Below are 17,120 nucleotides of genomic sequence, written 5' to 3'. Positions count from 1 at the left end.
TTTCTACTTGATATTTTGTCATTTATTCTGTGCTACTTCTATAAATAAAATATATGATATTTGCAGGGGAAATAATAGTTTTAAAAATTATTGACTGATGAACAACTGATGAGCTCAATGCAAGAGAGATACACTTAGTAATATTTAACAAATGTTCATTAAATGCCCACTGGGCTGAAGCAAGATCAGGGATACTGCTCATTTTTTTACGTTCTTTGGGCGTGCCTTCTGCTCCTTGTGTTTGAATACTAGAACTGTTTCATCTTTTTCACATTGCTGAAAATTTATAATTTTATTTTACTTCTGTCTAGATAGCTGAAGTCTCTTTTGCCAAAACATCACAAAGCCATTTCTTTTAAATGTGTGTGATTTCTGTTTGCTTTTTATTTAATACCATACAAGGCAGTGTTAAGCAGTCCTTGGAGATTAGTGACAGGGTTGATTGTGAATGTGTGAGTATACAGGCATGCTAGGAAATGTCTGTTGAAAATAAAGTCTTGCACTTGCTCAGAAAAAAGTCTTAACATAAATAAATGTATTAAAAGCTTACTTGATTATGCAAATTACCAGATTTCAAGTGATTGGGGATAATCAGCTTCATTGTATCCTAAACTGAAAGAAAGGATAGGTCTATGCTTGTCTGGTAGACTTTTGTGGGAAATAATCTTTTTGTTTTGTTAACAGATTTCTTCTAATGGACTAATATTTTGCTTAAGAAGAAGGATTGCTTGTTGTTATTTCTTCTGAGACATTATAGTATTCTTTCCTACTTCTAAATTTCCTTATGGTAGGATTTATTAATAGATTTTGAAGCCATATATAGTAACTTTATTTTGTATTAAATATTAAATGCACACTCAGACTTGAGTTATTGGAAATGAAGCGTATAACTAAAGGCATTCTCCCCAATAATTTCTGGAAATTATATGTACTGTTTTTATGTAATTTTAAAATTTTAAAAATGGCTTTGTAGTATCAATACTGACTGGTTTTATATAACTTTTTTTCCCAGAGGATGAAGCTAACCAAAGAGACTCTGTTATTGAGACTGCCATGACACTACCAAGTGAATCCAGAGTCAACATGCATGCCATCACCACATTAAAAATATTAGACTATAGGTATGTAATTCGTTTATGTGGACATTGCAAAACACATAGGAAAATTTCAGAAATATTCCTTCTGAAAAAGGACAATTGGTAAGGAAGAATTCATCAGAATGCATTAGTGCTTAACCTAGAATAATAGCAGTTGCAAAAACAATGATGAGATAAAAGCTTGAAAGTACAATGAACTTAAATGCCCATTCCTCAGGTAATTTGTGTTTGTTATGCTTAAGAGATAGACCAGTGGTTATTAATAGTAAAATTTTTGTAATAAATATTTTGTTGTTATAAAAAATAAAAGAGTGGCAGTATTGGTTGGTATAGACTGACAAAAATAACTCTCCAGATAAATCCACAAGGAAAAAAAAAGGTTTATTGGGGGAAAAAAGGAAAAAGAAACAAAAACCACCACCGCAGTGCGGGAACGCACACCTCCAACCGGGGCTCCAACTAGTTCCCCGTGAAGAAGGAAAATAATGGCCAGGTTTCAAGATGGCTATTCTATTTATTAGCATCCCTACCCCTGAAGTTACCACAAAGTTTAACAGGAAGTTAGGGCTAGAGAGTCAACGGGAGCCCAGCTCCATGGTTAAGCATCCCAAGATGTCAGTTCACTTTTATCAGTTGGTAATAAAATTTTCTGCCTCTAGCACCCAGAGAAGATTTTATATTGTGGAGGTGGGAGGGGTATATATTAGTAAATAAGTATAATTTAGTTAATGAACACCTCAAGTAGGGAAAGCTTGAGAGGTTGTATCCATTAATATATCTGAATGCACGTCAAATAATATGTCATAATAATAATATGCTCTGGGTCGGCCGGTTAGCTCAGTTGGTTAGAGTGCGGTGCTCTTAACAACAAAGTTGCCGGTTCAGTCCCCACATGGGCCACTGTAAGCTGCTCCCTCCACAACTAGATTGAAAGAACTGCTTGACTTGGAGCTGATGGATCCTAGAAAAACACACTTAAAATAAATAAAAGTTAAAAAAATAATAATAATATGCTCTGGTAGCACATATATTAAATATGAACATTGTTGTTATATAAATTGAGACAAAAGCCTAAAAATGTTAATATATTGTGGAAGTGTATTCGATTGGGGAAAGAAGATACCTGTGCAAAGATTGGGAGTGGTTGTCAAGTGTTCTTTCAGTACTATCTAAGGCAACAAAGACAAAAATAACCAATACTGTCAAAGCTCTTGCAGTGATTGTACATATGTGGGCATTGTAATAAAAATACAAAAGAATACACACTTAAATCAGACAGGTGACTACATTTATCCAATTATCCATGCAGCCAGCATCAGTGTCTGGCTTCTTTTCCTTAATGTGTCAGTAGGAACCACCTTCTCAGCAGTCAGGATAGTCCCTTTTCAGATTTGTTGTGTTTCTTTCATACCGTGTTTCCCCGAAAGTAAGACCTAGCTGGACAATCAGCTGTAATACGTCTTTTGAAGCAAAAATTAATGTAAGACCCGGTCATATATTTTATTATAAGTAAATATTATAAGTAAAATAAGACCGGGTCTTATATTAATTTTTGCTCCAAAAGACGTATTAGAGCTGATTGACTGTCTAGGTCTTATTTTCAGGGAAACTTGGTATTATTCTCACCTCTCATTTGCCACTCTGATGTATGTAGAAATTATTACTCTAGACCAACTTCCTTCTTTGACACTAACACAAGGTAGTTCTCTTCCATACTTATGCTTGTGTCTCTCTTCTCTCATAGCATAGCATGGTAACAGCCTGTCTTATCTTCCTCATTTATTCAATAGATATTTTTGAAGCCTACTTAGGTATCAGACTGTAAGCTAGGTGTCATACACACTGAATGATGAGACAGTCTCATTTCCTGCCTTAGAATTTCTTAGTTTAGAATATCTTTTATCTCTGGCTTCCCTTACCTCCATTCTGAATGGATACCATTCTTCAGTCACTATTCTGTGCTGGGCACTGTGCTAAATACATATGCTGTTGCTTTTCATTCTCCAAACAGTCTATAAACTTGCATTGATACAATTTTGTTTGCGATAGCCATTTCCGCTTTTTTTTCCTTTCCTTTAAAGTTTATTGGGGTGACAATTGTTAGTAAGCCATTTCCACTTTTTAAAGGCACAGATACCACAAAAGCATAATAAAGATAGCACTTAAGACCATACATCTTAGGTTATTTAGATTCTAAATTTATTGTAATTTGTTTTCCACATATACTTTAATTGGAAAATACAAATAAATTCCTAATCTCAGGGCATGCCTTCAACTAAATTTTTTAAAATAGCATGAATCTTCCAAGTTTGATTAGAATAAATCAGTTCCCCATGACTTGAGCATATCTGATTGAAGAGATAAAAATGTTGCATCTGCACAGCAGAACAAGGAGTCCTAAAGCAGAAGTAGAAGGCATAATAATTATGAAATTTAGGCTATCTTTTTACCTATCTATTACAATGCCTTTCTTAAACACAGTTCTCCCATATAATATTGTTTTCTTGTACATACTGTCAGTCATTTGGCATTCCATTGAAGTCTTTTAAGTGGATAATGTGTTAGGCATTAAAAATTGTATGAAGAACATAAGGATAACAGCTAATTATACAACATCAACAAATTGTTAAATCTACAAATGTCAGAATTCTACACTTTCAAGATTGTATTTTATTGAAAATCCTCCTGAAAGTTTTAATCTTACTGAAAAGGAAGTTTATTACATTTGCAGAAGATCTGGCATAAATAACAGTGAATAATCCTTTACATTCTAATTTCACAGAACTGAGGTTCAGGGATGGTAAATTACAAAGCTCGTTAATGGTAGTTCCAGGGATAGTTTATTCTAAAGCCACTATCCTGTCTGCCTTGTCACATGCTAAAGGAGAGAGAAATTGGTTTAGCTCACGAGAAGACTAATTTAGTATAATGTTGGACTTTTAAAAATGATCCTTATCTTGCAGTTAACTGTATACCCAAAGAAAGTTGACAGATAACCCATTAGAGATTTTAAAAAAAGGAGCAAAAGCGGTTTTTCCAATTACAGATTTCATTCTATACTGAGGTAAAGGAATCCATTTACTATATTACTGTCCATTTACTATATGACTTGTAGACATCTTAGACTATGAAGATGTATCTCTGCTTTTTATTCACATTGAGTATATGAATGCTCAGAAGGTATGGCACAACGTGTTGTGTTGTGACACAGTATGTTGTCTGAATTCCTGATGGTTAACATTTTGTGGGTTGGCAGGTTTTTGTGGCACTCTTTACAGAACTAAATAATCAATTGCCTTCAAAATTTTTCTTATAAATCTTTAAAGTTCTGTAAAGGTGAAAAGTAATAATCATATTTATCTGGACTGCTAAAAATGATGCATTTCTTAAACCATTTTTCATTTAGTGATAAACAAACAATTTTGGTTCCTGATGAAGTGTTTGATGCAGTCAAAAGCAACATTATCACTTCTATTAACTTTAGTAAGAACCTGCTATGTGAAATTCCAAAAAGGTAAGAACTGTTCATGATGCCATTTGAATTAAGTTGTGACTCATTCTCAGTTGTGTTTGCATCTTAGTTTCGAAAGTAATTATTTTTCATAGTTTTTTAGTTTGAAAGTACGTGTGAAATTTCTTGCATTAATAACAGTTAAGAATTTTAGCAAAATTTACTGAAGTATTCCCTGAGATACTTTTAATATTTGTTATGAAATGTATGTAAGTTTTTTAAAACTTTGTTTCTTTTTTATATTTTAAATTTGGAAAATAGATATTAGAATTATTAAAAGTATTGAATTACTTTTTTCCATGTAATTAAATATTAGAGGAAAGTGTTAAGAGACCATACAGAGCTGGTCCATGTAGATTAATAGGAATTTTTATCTGGGGCTTTATATTAATGAATTGCCAAGCTACTGAATTTTTCCACTAACAGTAAGAACAAAATTGACTGAGTCCTGTTAATGTTTTCCTTCCAGAAAAGGATTCTTCACTTCCACATATTAGAAGTTGTTTGCATTGTATTTTGTACCGTTTAATACATCTTTATTTATGTTAATCATAGCAAAATCTTTAGGTCATAAGAAAAAATTGGTATATGTTGAACTTTTAAAAACGATTGTTCTCTCGCAGTAAACTATATATCCAAAAAAAGTTGACAAATAACCTTGCAATTAAAACAACAGTAAGGGCAAAAAAATAGGACAATGTTAAAGAACTTGGGGCAATAGAGTCAATTGCTTGTATCTGTATCCCAGATCTACAAGCTGGAGGCTTTGGTCTGGGCAACTAGCTGCTCTTGGTTTTCTCACCTGTGAAGTAGAGATAATAATGGTACCTATTTATAAGAGTTAAATTAAATGGCATAATCCACATAAAGCACTCAATGAGTGCCTAGCCCGTAGTAAGCACTTAAGTACTTAAAAAGATGATTTGGGAAAATAGAATGGCTTTCATCTGACTACAAAAAGAATTTTTCAGATGTTCAAAATTTTTACCAAGTCAGACAAACTATAATTTGCTTTCTATTTTACAGAGCATAGTTTAGGGAATGTAGGTGATAAAAGACGATAACTAAGAAATTCCATTGCAAATGGGGATCTAGTCCATCTCATTCTCTCCTATTTAAGGTCTTAGAGGATATTTGAAAGAAGAGTTGAGCATTTAGATTTGCTATCAGATAGGGTAAGTTTACCTTGGGGATCCTGGATCGAGCAAGCTAATTGAGAACGAAGATGGAAGGAGTTAAAAGATTTTACCTTATTATTTACTTTCTCATTTTATCCCATGGTCTGGTTATTATGCAAAACAATATGTTACTCTATTACCACAGTTATTTCATCATATTTTTAGCAGTTTAGAAGGCCAGAGAAGACCTTGCTGTAGAGAATTTCTGAACCACTTTCTCTCTTTCTTAAATTTTTATTTCACAAATCAGTTTTCACCATATTATTTTCTAACTGTAAAAGTAATTTTTATTAATAAAATCTTGGACTAAATGAAAGGACAAATTGTTTTTAGTCCCATCACTGATTTATTCTATTAACTCGTGGTATATTTTATATCAAGCTATTCCCCATTTATAATTATATTACAATTTGTATCTTGCGTGGTTAATTTGTCATAAGTAGTTCCCTATGTTGTAAACAATACTTTTGAAATCTAATTTATATGTTGTAAGTTGATTATGGCAATAAGTAAAACCAAAACATATTGTTCCTTTAGGCCAGATTTCCAGAAGAATTATGAAATGAAAGACAATGACTCTCGATACATATATCCAAAAATTTGCCAAAAAAGTTTTATCAGTTACATACATATCCAAACTCATGTATCTCTCACTATATCTTCTTTAGCACAGCATCTGATATTCTTTGTTTTTTTCTTTGCTAATATAGATAAAAATGACTTATAGTTTAATTAATTTTTTGGCAAATCACATATAACATTTCTTGTTCTTATGTAGTTACATTAATAACATACTTTAAAACTACTCAACTTGACTAGGCTTACTTAGAAATGTTTAATTCTTCCTCTGTAAGTCTTTGACTTAAGTTACTTAGTAGTGACACTTTCCAAACCTAGGAATTAACTTAATGTTTTCTTCCCATCATGATTAAATGTAATGATAATTTAGTAGATAACAAATACTACGCTATACTTCTAAAATGTTGAGATATCATATTTAAAAAAAAAGCACTTTGAATTACCCAGATGGTATTATTTTATACAGTCTATAAAGAAAAGTACTGTGTTCCAGAATATATGTGTAACAGTTTATTTTGTGGATTCAAGTCATTGACAGAATATAGTATAAAAAATTGCCTAGATTTGATTTTTCTTCTTTGTAACTGGTTCAAATATAAAATAAAGAGGTTCTTAAATTTCAATATACATTTAAGGACAATAGAATTTTTGGGACAGATAAGGTTAAGGCTGTTTTTAAAAAATATATTTTTATCAGTTACACATCCAAACTGATTGAAATTTTTGTGAGAAAAGTAGAAGTTACAAAAAAATCTGAATTAGCAGAAATAATTACAGGATTTTCCCTTCTATGATCTGCTTATAGTTTTGAAGTTCTGACAGTGAACTCAAGTGCTAACATTTTGAAATTATTTTTGTTTCAGGATTGTAGAACTAAAGGAAATGGTTTCTGATGTCAATCTCAGTTTTAATAAGCTTTCTTTTGTATCTTTGGAATTATGTATGCTTCAGAAATTGACTTTTTTAGATCTCAGGTATTTATTGAATTATTTCTTCACTTTTTTATAATTTGTCTTTGAGTTTTGCCTAACTTTTACCCTTTCCCTCATATTTTCCTAAGTATGGAAATTGTTATTAGTTTATTAATATATTAGGAGAAACCTAAAATCAAGCATTTGGGAAATATTTTAATCAGATAGCTATCATTTGTACAAGTAATGAGAGAACTATTTAAAATACTAGAAAATCTGAACACATTCTTTAGATCCATGCTTATGCAAAATTAGAAATGATACATGGAAAGTGTTTGCTTCACATTGTTCCTTTCCTGAAAATAACAGCATAAAACTTTCAAAGCCCCATGCTGGCACAGCAGCTAGCATGGCTTCTCTTAAAAAGAACCTATTTGGTTTCAAAAAATTATATGAAACATGCAAGGCCAGAAAGACAAAAAAAAAAAGAACACTATGAGTGGCAACAAAAAGAAAAACTACTTATGGCTCTGTAAAGTTAAATTTAAGTATATTCTAAGTTGAAGTGACAGGATCAGAAGTATCACAGCTCTTTGAGGGTAATAATGTATGTCTCAGGGTTAGATAGTCATTTATTTATTTGGACTTTAAAACTATTTATAAAGTATATCTCTACTACTGGGCTTTTTACTGCTCAGGTATTGTTACTAAGTGTGTTTTTAGTTTATTTAAAGTATAGCTCCTCTTGTTCTACTCAAGCAGTAGTCAAATAACAATAAGGTAAATTATATCTGTTTGAGGATTTATTCTTCCTGTAGAGATAAAAATATTTTGCTTGCGGGTTGAGAGCAAATCTACTAATACTCTGCTCCTACTAAACGTAGACTTGCTTCTATTTTCAGGTGGCAATTACACTGGCAAAACAGTGTAAAACCATATTTTAGTTCAGTATTAACAGCAGGGAGAATGAATTCATGTCCCATTGCTGCTGTCTTTCTTTTTGTCCCATTCTTCAGCGTGTGTGTGTGTATTTATATATATACACTTACAGATTAGGCTTGACTTTTGAACACAAAGAAATAGGTTAGAGAACATTATTTAGTTGTAATAGGTAGCCATGTACTTGGATGTAATTTTCTCATAGATATTTTCTGTTATTATTAGTTATACAGCCTCTAGAATTCTTCTACCTTGTTAACCTTTCTTCTAACATTGTTCCCAGATTCTTCCAGTAGTAAATGAGATTCTGTTTACTGCCTTGTTTCATCATAAGATCCCCCCCAAAATGCATTGTGCAAATTGAAATTCTAAACTTAGAGTGGAAATGGACTTGCTTAATACTTACGTAGTAGACAGCTCCAAGTTTCTAAATATGTAGAATCTCGTTGCTTTCCTGTTTTCATTTTTTCTGTATAATATTTCAGTTCTTTTTGGAATAGAATTTCATGTCTGTATGCAAGACCTATGAATTAACACCAATCAAATATCTGTGGTATGAAATAATGTGGTACATACAGGTGTGATCTAAAGCGTGCTGACCGTGAGAAGTATTGCTGAGCTCAGTTTGAAGGAGATAAGGGATTAGTTTACAGTCTTTGTGTTGCTAAATCTATTATTAAAGAGTTGATTGCATTATGAATTGGTGACATATTGGTATTAGGATTTGGTACACTAATCAAATACCTGAGGCAGCCGACTGATTTAGCATTGTTAGGACTCAGCCTTAAGGAGATCAGGTCAAAGATTGACAAACTGAGCGACGTAATTTTTAAATAATTTTTCAAAATTTCATTATTAAAGTTGTACAAACTTTTTTTGTAAATTATCTTTTTTTTTCCAATTTAGAAACAATTTTTTAAGTTCTTTGCCTGAAGAAATGGAATCATTGATAAGACTACAAACAATCAATCTTTCCTTTAACAGGTAAGAGACAGAACAGATAAATCTGTGACTAACAATTATTCTGTGGAAAATTTGTAAGTCTTACTAGAGAATACAACAAAAAAGAGCCAAAAACACAAAAGGGCCCTATGTTTTTACTTTATGTCACTATCCAGGTTTATTTTCACTTAGTTTTACTTAGAATTGAAAGTGATATTGCTATCTTAGAATTTTCACAACTGATGTCCAGTAGATTTTTTTGTTCCTTTTAACCATTTTAAGCAACTTGTGGCCTAGTAGGAAAACAAATATTCAAATAATTATAATTGCTATAATGGAAGCTTAGTGCATAGACAAAAGTGTTTCCTTTTCCAAAAGTGTAAGTAGAGGAAGTAGCATTGAAACAGAGACTTGAAAAGTAGATAGAGATTCACCAGATACCCAGGGATAGGGCATCTCAGGCAGAGCAGATAGCATGTATGGTACTAAGCTCAGGGATGTGAGAGCATATCTTTGGGACCCTTCAAGAAGTTCAGTATGGCTCAGACCATGAGGTGAGGAGTGGGAAGAATAGAAAGAACAAATGAAATTGAGCATGTAAGCAGTAGCCAGCCCTTTAAGAGCTTTTTATGCCAAATGAAACAGAGTTTATTCTGCAATCACTGTAAAGATACTGCCAATAATTAAGGATAGCTAATATTTATTGGGAGCTTTTTATCTGCTCCCAAAGTACTGGACTAAGTACACGTACTTTCTCATTTAATCCTCACAAAAGCCCTACATAGTAGGTTCTGTTGTTATGGCCAGTTAAAAATGAAGGATTAGGAGTTAAGGAACTCTCCTAGGGTTCACAGAGATAGTTAATTATAGAGTTGAGATTGGAGCCCAGGTGGTTTGACTTCCAAAGTTGGGCTCTTAACAACGTTATATTGTTTTCTATGATGAAAGTTGATTTTGGTAACAATTTAGTTTAAATATTAATAGCTAACATTTACTGTATTCCAGCTACTACCTTAAGGTTTTCAAATATATTCACTCAATCCTTATAACAGTGTATACATTTTGTACTGTTATTCCTCATTGGGAAGTGAGGAAGCCAAGGCACAGTGATGTGAAAATGCTCCCTATTTAAATTTTTGTTCTGTCTGCTCCATTATTTTTGCTTTCTCATGTGTAGGTTATACTATTTTTGCTTTCTCATTTGTAGGTTATACTATTGTTGTCATTCTTTAAAAATATATGTATGTACTTCTCAGATCTCTCCTAATTTTTATTTGTGAATTGAATTATCAATTCATGAGTTGTTTATTCAGCTGTCAATTGCATTGTCAGGTAATGTGTGGGGAGGTGGCAAAAGCTAACCCTAACTTCCGTGTTGGCAGATGAGCCGCATGCTTTTTAATTACCTTGTTCTCGGGTTGGTGGGGAAGCAGAGGAGGAGGGAGCATTGAGCGGCGTCTGCACTCCTGCTTGTTGGCTCCCCAGTCCCTCTGGAATGTCAGTGCTCCCTGGAGTTGACCCTTCGCTCTTGCATTTTTTTTGTATCGACGCAGCCAAGGAAGGGCAGTGTGGGAAGTGAAAAGGTCACAGCTAGAAAGTTCTCCTTCAGCCCATCTTCGTCTTTTCTAGTCCAGGCCCGCAGTTTGCCTCACACTGAAACCGTGCCAGCCTCTGTACCCCAAGAGATCCTCAGCAACTTTGTGTTCATTGTTCTGAGAGCCATTAGACTTCTCATCAATCTTGTGGCATCTTAAGGGTTACTTTGGATGAGGAAGCTTGTAGCCAACGTTAGTCATCTTCTCAGGAGCCAAAATGCACTTATTTTTGAAACTTCAGTAAAAGCAAAATATAAATCTTGAATTTTCACTTAATGGCAGTGATTCTGTTTTATAAGAAATAAAAGTGAAGTAAGGAAGAATATCTACATGGAAACATTTTATAGAGAATCTGAGAAATTTCCTTATCTCCTGGCTATGAAAAGGAAAACATGGGAGAATGGACTCCAACTTTTGTTTGACTTTATACAATAAATAGAAACCGCCACAAGTCTGTCCACTTAACATATTTCCAAATTTCCAAAAGTAGTCCATTTTCTTTATTTTCTGGGAAATTTGAAAATAGAGGACTTATATAAAATAACTTACACTACACAAAACTTTATCTCATGATATCAAACTTCAGATCATGTATTTGAAGGAATGATTTTTCCTCTGATTCCAATATACTTATTCTGTTCATATATTCATAGGCTCAAAATACTACCTGAAGTTCTATATCACATCCCTACACTTGAAACAATTTTGATTAGTAACAATCAGGTTGGATCTGTGGACCCTGAAAAATTGAAGAAAATGGAAAATCTGATCACATTGGACCTTCAAAATAATGACCTCCTACAAATTCCACCAGAGCTCGGTAATTGTGTGAACTTAAGGTAACTACACCATTTTACTAAGTTTTTCCATTTATTTGATTGATTTATTGAAGTGTCATTTTGTTTATCTCTGTTGAGGTATTGCAGGAAAATTGAAGTAAAAGTATATTTAAATATAGTAAATGATTGTTTCTAGTGATCCTTTTCTCATTTTTATTGTGTAAAAATGTCAGGGAAATATAAACTCCTTAGCTGTGCGTATAGGGTTTTTAAAATCTAATGACAGAACACTACCATTTATTTCAAGTCGGCTTCATTCTGGGGCATGGTCTTCCTCACTCTTTGTGTATGTTGTTACCTCAGCCTCAAATGCCTTTATCCTGCTTTTATCAGTAATCAACTTAAATATCACCTTTGCAAACCTTCCCTATTCTCCAGACACAGTTAGTCGCTCCTGCTTTTCCATCCTGCTTTGTTTAGACTCGTACCATCTCTTTGTCCTCCTTTAGATAGAGTTGTCCCAGTGCCTGGAATATAGTAAGCTCCCAATAAGAGCTTGTTAAGTGACTATAAAGGGAGCCTGAGATGTCAACAGAAAGCCAAGTAGTTAAGCAGAATGTGTCAGAAGTAATTTCATTACTGAAAACGGCATGTGATGGTTTGACACATTTTACTAGGACAGCATTGGCATCTGCTCTGGTACGTCTTTGTAGTGAATTATAGGAGGCAAATGCAGTTGCTTCTCATTATTTGCAGCAGTTGTATTCTATAAAGTCTCTGTAAACACCAAATTAGTGAATACTGAACCATTACTCTTAGGGGAAGTACACGAGTTAGGTTCTTTGGAGCCTCTGGGTCACATTTTCATCAACTAATCAATGCATAACCTTATTTTTTGTGTGCTTCTGTATTAAGAAATACCTTATTTAATAGTATTGCTTCATTAACATTGAACTATGGCCGAAGAGCACTGTAACTCATGCCTGAATGAAGCTTATCTAACATGTATTTTCTCTGTAAGGCACATGACAGCCTTGTTTAAGAAAACTAGACGACACTTCAGCACTACACTTGCAGGCTATTTTAAACAGTTAAATCACCGACAAGTACAAAAATAAAAAAAAATGTTGCACAGAACAGACCACAACAAGGCCACTTGTTTACAGTATGAGGGCTGAAACAAGAAGGCAAAGCGTCACCTTGTTCAACTTCAGCTGCGAGTGTGCCTATCAAGCAACTCAAATTTTTCGTTGCTCTGTGCACGTCCAAAAATGACTTTGAAAGTGCTATGCCATATCTGTTGGTTTTCGGGTTACAAATAAATTTAATGAGTAGGCCAATTAGCAAATATGAAGCCTGTGAGTAACGAGGATTGACTGTACTTAACTCATTTTTTTATAAATTACGAAAATCAATCTTTAATAGAATTCCCAAGATACATACAAGTATTTGAAGATATAAAATTTAGATCTATTGTATGATATGGTGTGAATTCTTTGACTTTCGTTTTCACAAGCACTTGAACATTAATAAAATTCTATCTTATAATTTAAGGTATTTCATTAATTATACAAAGAAATAAACCAACAAGCTCTTAAATCTTAAATTGAACTTTCTTTCAGAACATGTAAATAGATTTTTATATGTGTACCTGGTCAAGGGTGTGAGAAGGCAGACGTGTTACTGTTTCCCCAGGTGGGGTATATATTGATTACATTATAGTCTGTGGACCGAGTACTTGTTGGTATGCTCGTTGTATACTTGTGAGGTATAGAATTCAACCATTTAGTATGTGGTCATCATAAGATTGAGAAGAGGATGGGTTAAATGGTAGTTCAGTGCTCCTCCCTTTAATAGCTGTGTGTGATCTTAGGTAAGTCTGTCTTCCCTAAATTTGCATTTCCTTTACCTCTAAAATAGGAATATTAATGGTGTGTACATCCTAGGGTTGTTAAAATAACTAAGAGAGTCAGTGAATTTAAACTACTTAGCACAGTACCTTTCACATAATAAGTATTCAATTCATGTTGTTTTGGTTATTATTGTAGTTATAATTCCAACTTTTTAAATGCTTAGGGAAAAACCACACAAATTTTTGTTTGTAAACTTGCAAATGAGGGCCGGCCCAGTGGCTCAGGCGGTTGGAGCTCCGTGCTCCTAACTCTGAAGGCTGTCGGTTCGATTCCCACATGGGCCAATGGGCTCTCAACCACAAGGTTGCTGGTTCAAGTCCTTGACTCCCGCAAGGGACGGCACCTTGAGCTGAAGGTGGGTTGCGACCCCTGCATCTAACAATGACAACTGGACCTGGAGCTGAGCTGCGCCCTCCAAAACTAAGATTGAAAGGACAACAACTTGACTTGGAAAAAAGTCCTGGAAGTACACACTGTTCCCCAATAAAGTCCTGTTCCCCTTCCCCAGTAAAATCTTTAAAAAAACCGAAACTTGCAAATGAAATTAGAAGCCTCCTGAATGGAAAATGTTAAAATTCTTAATTTCTCTCTTTTGTTTAGAACATTACTACTAGATGGAAATCCATTCCGTGTTCCTCGAGCAGCCATATTAATGAAAGGAACAGCTGCTATTCTTGAATATTTGAGAGACCGAATTCCTACTTAAATTGGAGCTGTTTTATAATCTTGGTAATATAAGTCTTTGAATTCTTACATTGATAACTAACATTTTCCTAAGGTGTTGTGTACATTTGTGATGGTGATGACCATGTATAGTATGCATACATATGTTCTGAATGTTTTGTACAAGATTTATCCTACTCATTTTCATTCCCATATAATATAGTAAACGCTTTCTTCAAAAGTGAATTCTTATTTAATGTAGTTTAATATTTTTATAAAGACAAAGCATTTTTGTAGAAGTGGATTTTTTTCCCCATTTCTGTTTGTGTGACATATAATCTGATCAAATTACTTGAGTATGACCATCCAATTTCTCTTTTTATTCGACATAAAATTGAATTTTATTCAGTATTGTACTTTGACATTTAAAAAAATAAGAGTTTTCATTACTCGTAATAGGACTTTTGTGGTATATTGGTATCAGTATAAGTTTTACATTAATATTTGCTGTATTGTTTTTAATCTAGTTGAAATGTTTCTAGCCTTTTCCCATGTTTTATGAAGTCGTTGTGTCAGGGTTTCTAATGTCACAGAAATGCTACACAAGATATAGTTATTGGTAGAGAAAATAGTAAAAATGTTATTACAATTACTCTCACAATTTTCATTTTAAAACTTGACAAGTTTTTTCAATGATGTCTTAGTATTAAGTTTCCAAACAGTAATCTAGTACTTCTGGATTCAAGAAATCTAAAGAGATTAGACCTGCATATTTTTCCCTCAGAGTATGAGCAGTTAAAAATACCTTTTGTTTCTTTTTAAAGACGTACCTAAAACCTTAGTTTATTAATTCTATAGATATCAGCAACTGAAAATAACACATAACATATACTGCATAGAAATCTTGAAATGTGCTTTGTTTAAATATTTACTAAACAGGTATTTGTATACATAATCTACTCTGTGAGTGAATTCTAATCCAACTTTGTCCATTTTTTTTTTCCAGGACCTTAATTTTGAAATTTGCTTGTAATCTTCATAATACTAAACTTGTAGTCATGTGGTAATTTTCTGAAAGGGAAGATGTTATAGATGAACTTCATTTAATAAAAATCATATATAAACATTTTTATTTATACCAAAAATATCAGAAGTAGGTTAATCAGTCATGATAAAACTAACCATGTGATTCTATTAAGAAGGCAAACAGTAGAATGTATATTAATTTATATAGATAAATAAATGGGTAGGTAGGTAGGTAGGTAGATAGATAGTTTTTGGATAATTGAGGCATGCTCATATTATGAAAAAAATCATTGCTTATAAAGATAAATGTACATGTTCATAATAAAAGTTACATTTTTTCAAATATGAATTACGTTTGTGTTTTTGTTTAAAAGAAACATGTTCTTTTCATACTACAGGCCTGTGGCTAAGAAATCTGCTTTGATATTAAACAAAAGACAGTTTACAATAAGGTGACATTTTATTTATACAATAAAGAGACTTTTATGTTATTCAAAACACTTTTTTAAATACTGAAAAAGTTGAGTACACCAAAGCCGAAAAATGGCTCTGCTATACACTGCACAGCATTATTTTAGTCCCTGTATTTTGTATCTGTACAGAAAGCATCTTCGAAATGCATTCTAATCACATTGTACACCTTTACTGATTAGTGTCCATACATAAAGTAAAACTGGAGAATATAGCCTGCATTTGCAAATTAACTGACAAAGTAAGGAATTTCACTGATTCAGTAAATTTAAAATATAGATTCATAGGACTTATTTGCACATAAAATGAAGCAGCTTTCAAGGTGGTAATGGTCTCATACTGCAAAAAAACCATTAAGTACATTCACAATCTATGTTAATAAAGTAGTAAATATGTCTTCATTCAGTTTTTATTTACATCAATATGTAGTTCAACTAAAAAGTACTATTAATTGTGATACAGTAGTTTTTTAACACATACAAAAATGACAATTTTTATATATAATTTAAGCTCAAAATCACAATTATCTCAAAATATTAATTACAATACAGCCATTTCAGTTAACATGTGATTTAATTTTTTTATAAAATGGTAAAATTTTTTATTAAAGTAAGCAATTAGTTTTCAATTGGCTAGAGTTCACCCATGTAGAAAACCTTAAATGTTAAAAGGTGTTTCTTGCCCCCTCCCATTCGAATTTGTATATAGCCACCTAGGCTAGCAAAGAGACAGAAAAGGCCCCAATTTATAAAGATTAAGCCTCTTTTGCTATACTGCTGTGGCTTGTTGTTTCTTCCATAAAAGCTTTACAAGGGGAGTGTCAACACGCTATGCAGTGAAATGCATGCATTAATATACAATATGTCTATGTAAAATGTTAGCATTTGCTAATGCACATTAAAGTGTCCACGGAGACTGCAAAGAAGTCATAAGTAAAGAAGCGCTTATAGAGATCTACCAATTGCAAATTGTAAACTTGAAAACTACTTGATAATATAGTGGAATTTCTTTGAAAACATCCCAACTCAAGTTCTTTCTCTGGTAAAGGAGCTCTAATTACTTGGCCTTAAGATGTCACTGTGTGCTGCACATATGGTAGTGAAGTCAGATGTCAAGAAAAGAATGAGTCTTGAGACTCTACTAAAATAGTGGCCTAATGTTGCATCACTGTGTAGGAATTTTTCTTAAAACTTCCAGAAGAGGGAAATACTTCGCTAACCAAATTAATATGATTTCAAATGAAAAATGTGTGTGTGTGTGTGTGTGTGTGGTTAGCATATGAAAATATTACTGTAAATGGGTGGAATTAGAACTTCTTTATATAGTAATAAAAGGATTATGCCCCCAAAATCATCAATTATCAAAAACTTTAGGAATGAAAATAATTTTCATGGATACTTAAAAAAAATACCAAAAACCATAGTATTCTTTTACTCATAATTCTTTACAAACCAATTAAAAACCTATCACTGTCTTTGTTTAGAATTGCTGCTCTTAATGTTTCTTCTCTGACTAG

At 32.9% G+C, this 17,120-nt stretch overlaps 1 protein-coding gene across 2 annotated transcripts in view; it reads left to right on the top strand.

Annotated features, from left to right (window-relative positions):
* Positions 1-15,436, top strand: part of LRRC40 (leucine rich repeat containing 40) — a 47,367-nt gene extending 31,931 nt beyond the window's left edge. The window contains exons 10-15 of one of the 2 annotated variants that reach the window (XM_033115102.1): positions 1,013-1,121; positions 4,504-4,611; positions 7,229-7,339; positions 9,122-9,199; positions 11,406-11,591; positions 14,045-15,436. In XM_033115102.1, the coding sequence (XP_032970993.1) occupies positions 1,013-1,121; positions 4,504-4,611; positions 7,229-7,339; positions 9,122-9,199; positions 11,406-11,591; positions 14,045-14,150 (698 nt within the window). In that variant the 3' untranslated portion in view covers positions 14,151-15,436. The remainder of the gene's footprint in view (positions 1-1,012; positions 1,122-4,503; positions 4,612-7,228; positions 7,340-9,121; positions 9,200-11,405; positions 11,592-14,044) is intronic. The other variant, XM_033115101.1, reaches the window with a different exon arrangement.
* The last annotated feature ends 1,684 nt before the right edge of the window (positions 15,437-17,120 follow it).

Source organism: Rhinolophus ferrumequinum, chromosome 9, assembly GCF_004115265.2.
Source record: "Rhinolophus ferrumequinum isolate MPI-CBG mRhiFer1 chromosome 9, mRhiFer1_v1.p, whole genome shotgun sequence".
NCBI classification, from domain to species: Eukaryota; Metazoa; Chordata; class Mammalia; order Chiroptera; family Rhinolophidae; genus Rhinolophus; species Rhinolophus ferrumequinum.
This window is presented reverse-complemented; position numbering and strand designations above follow the sequence as displayed.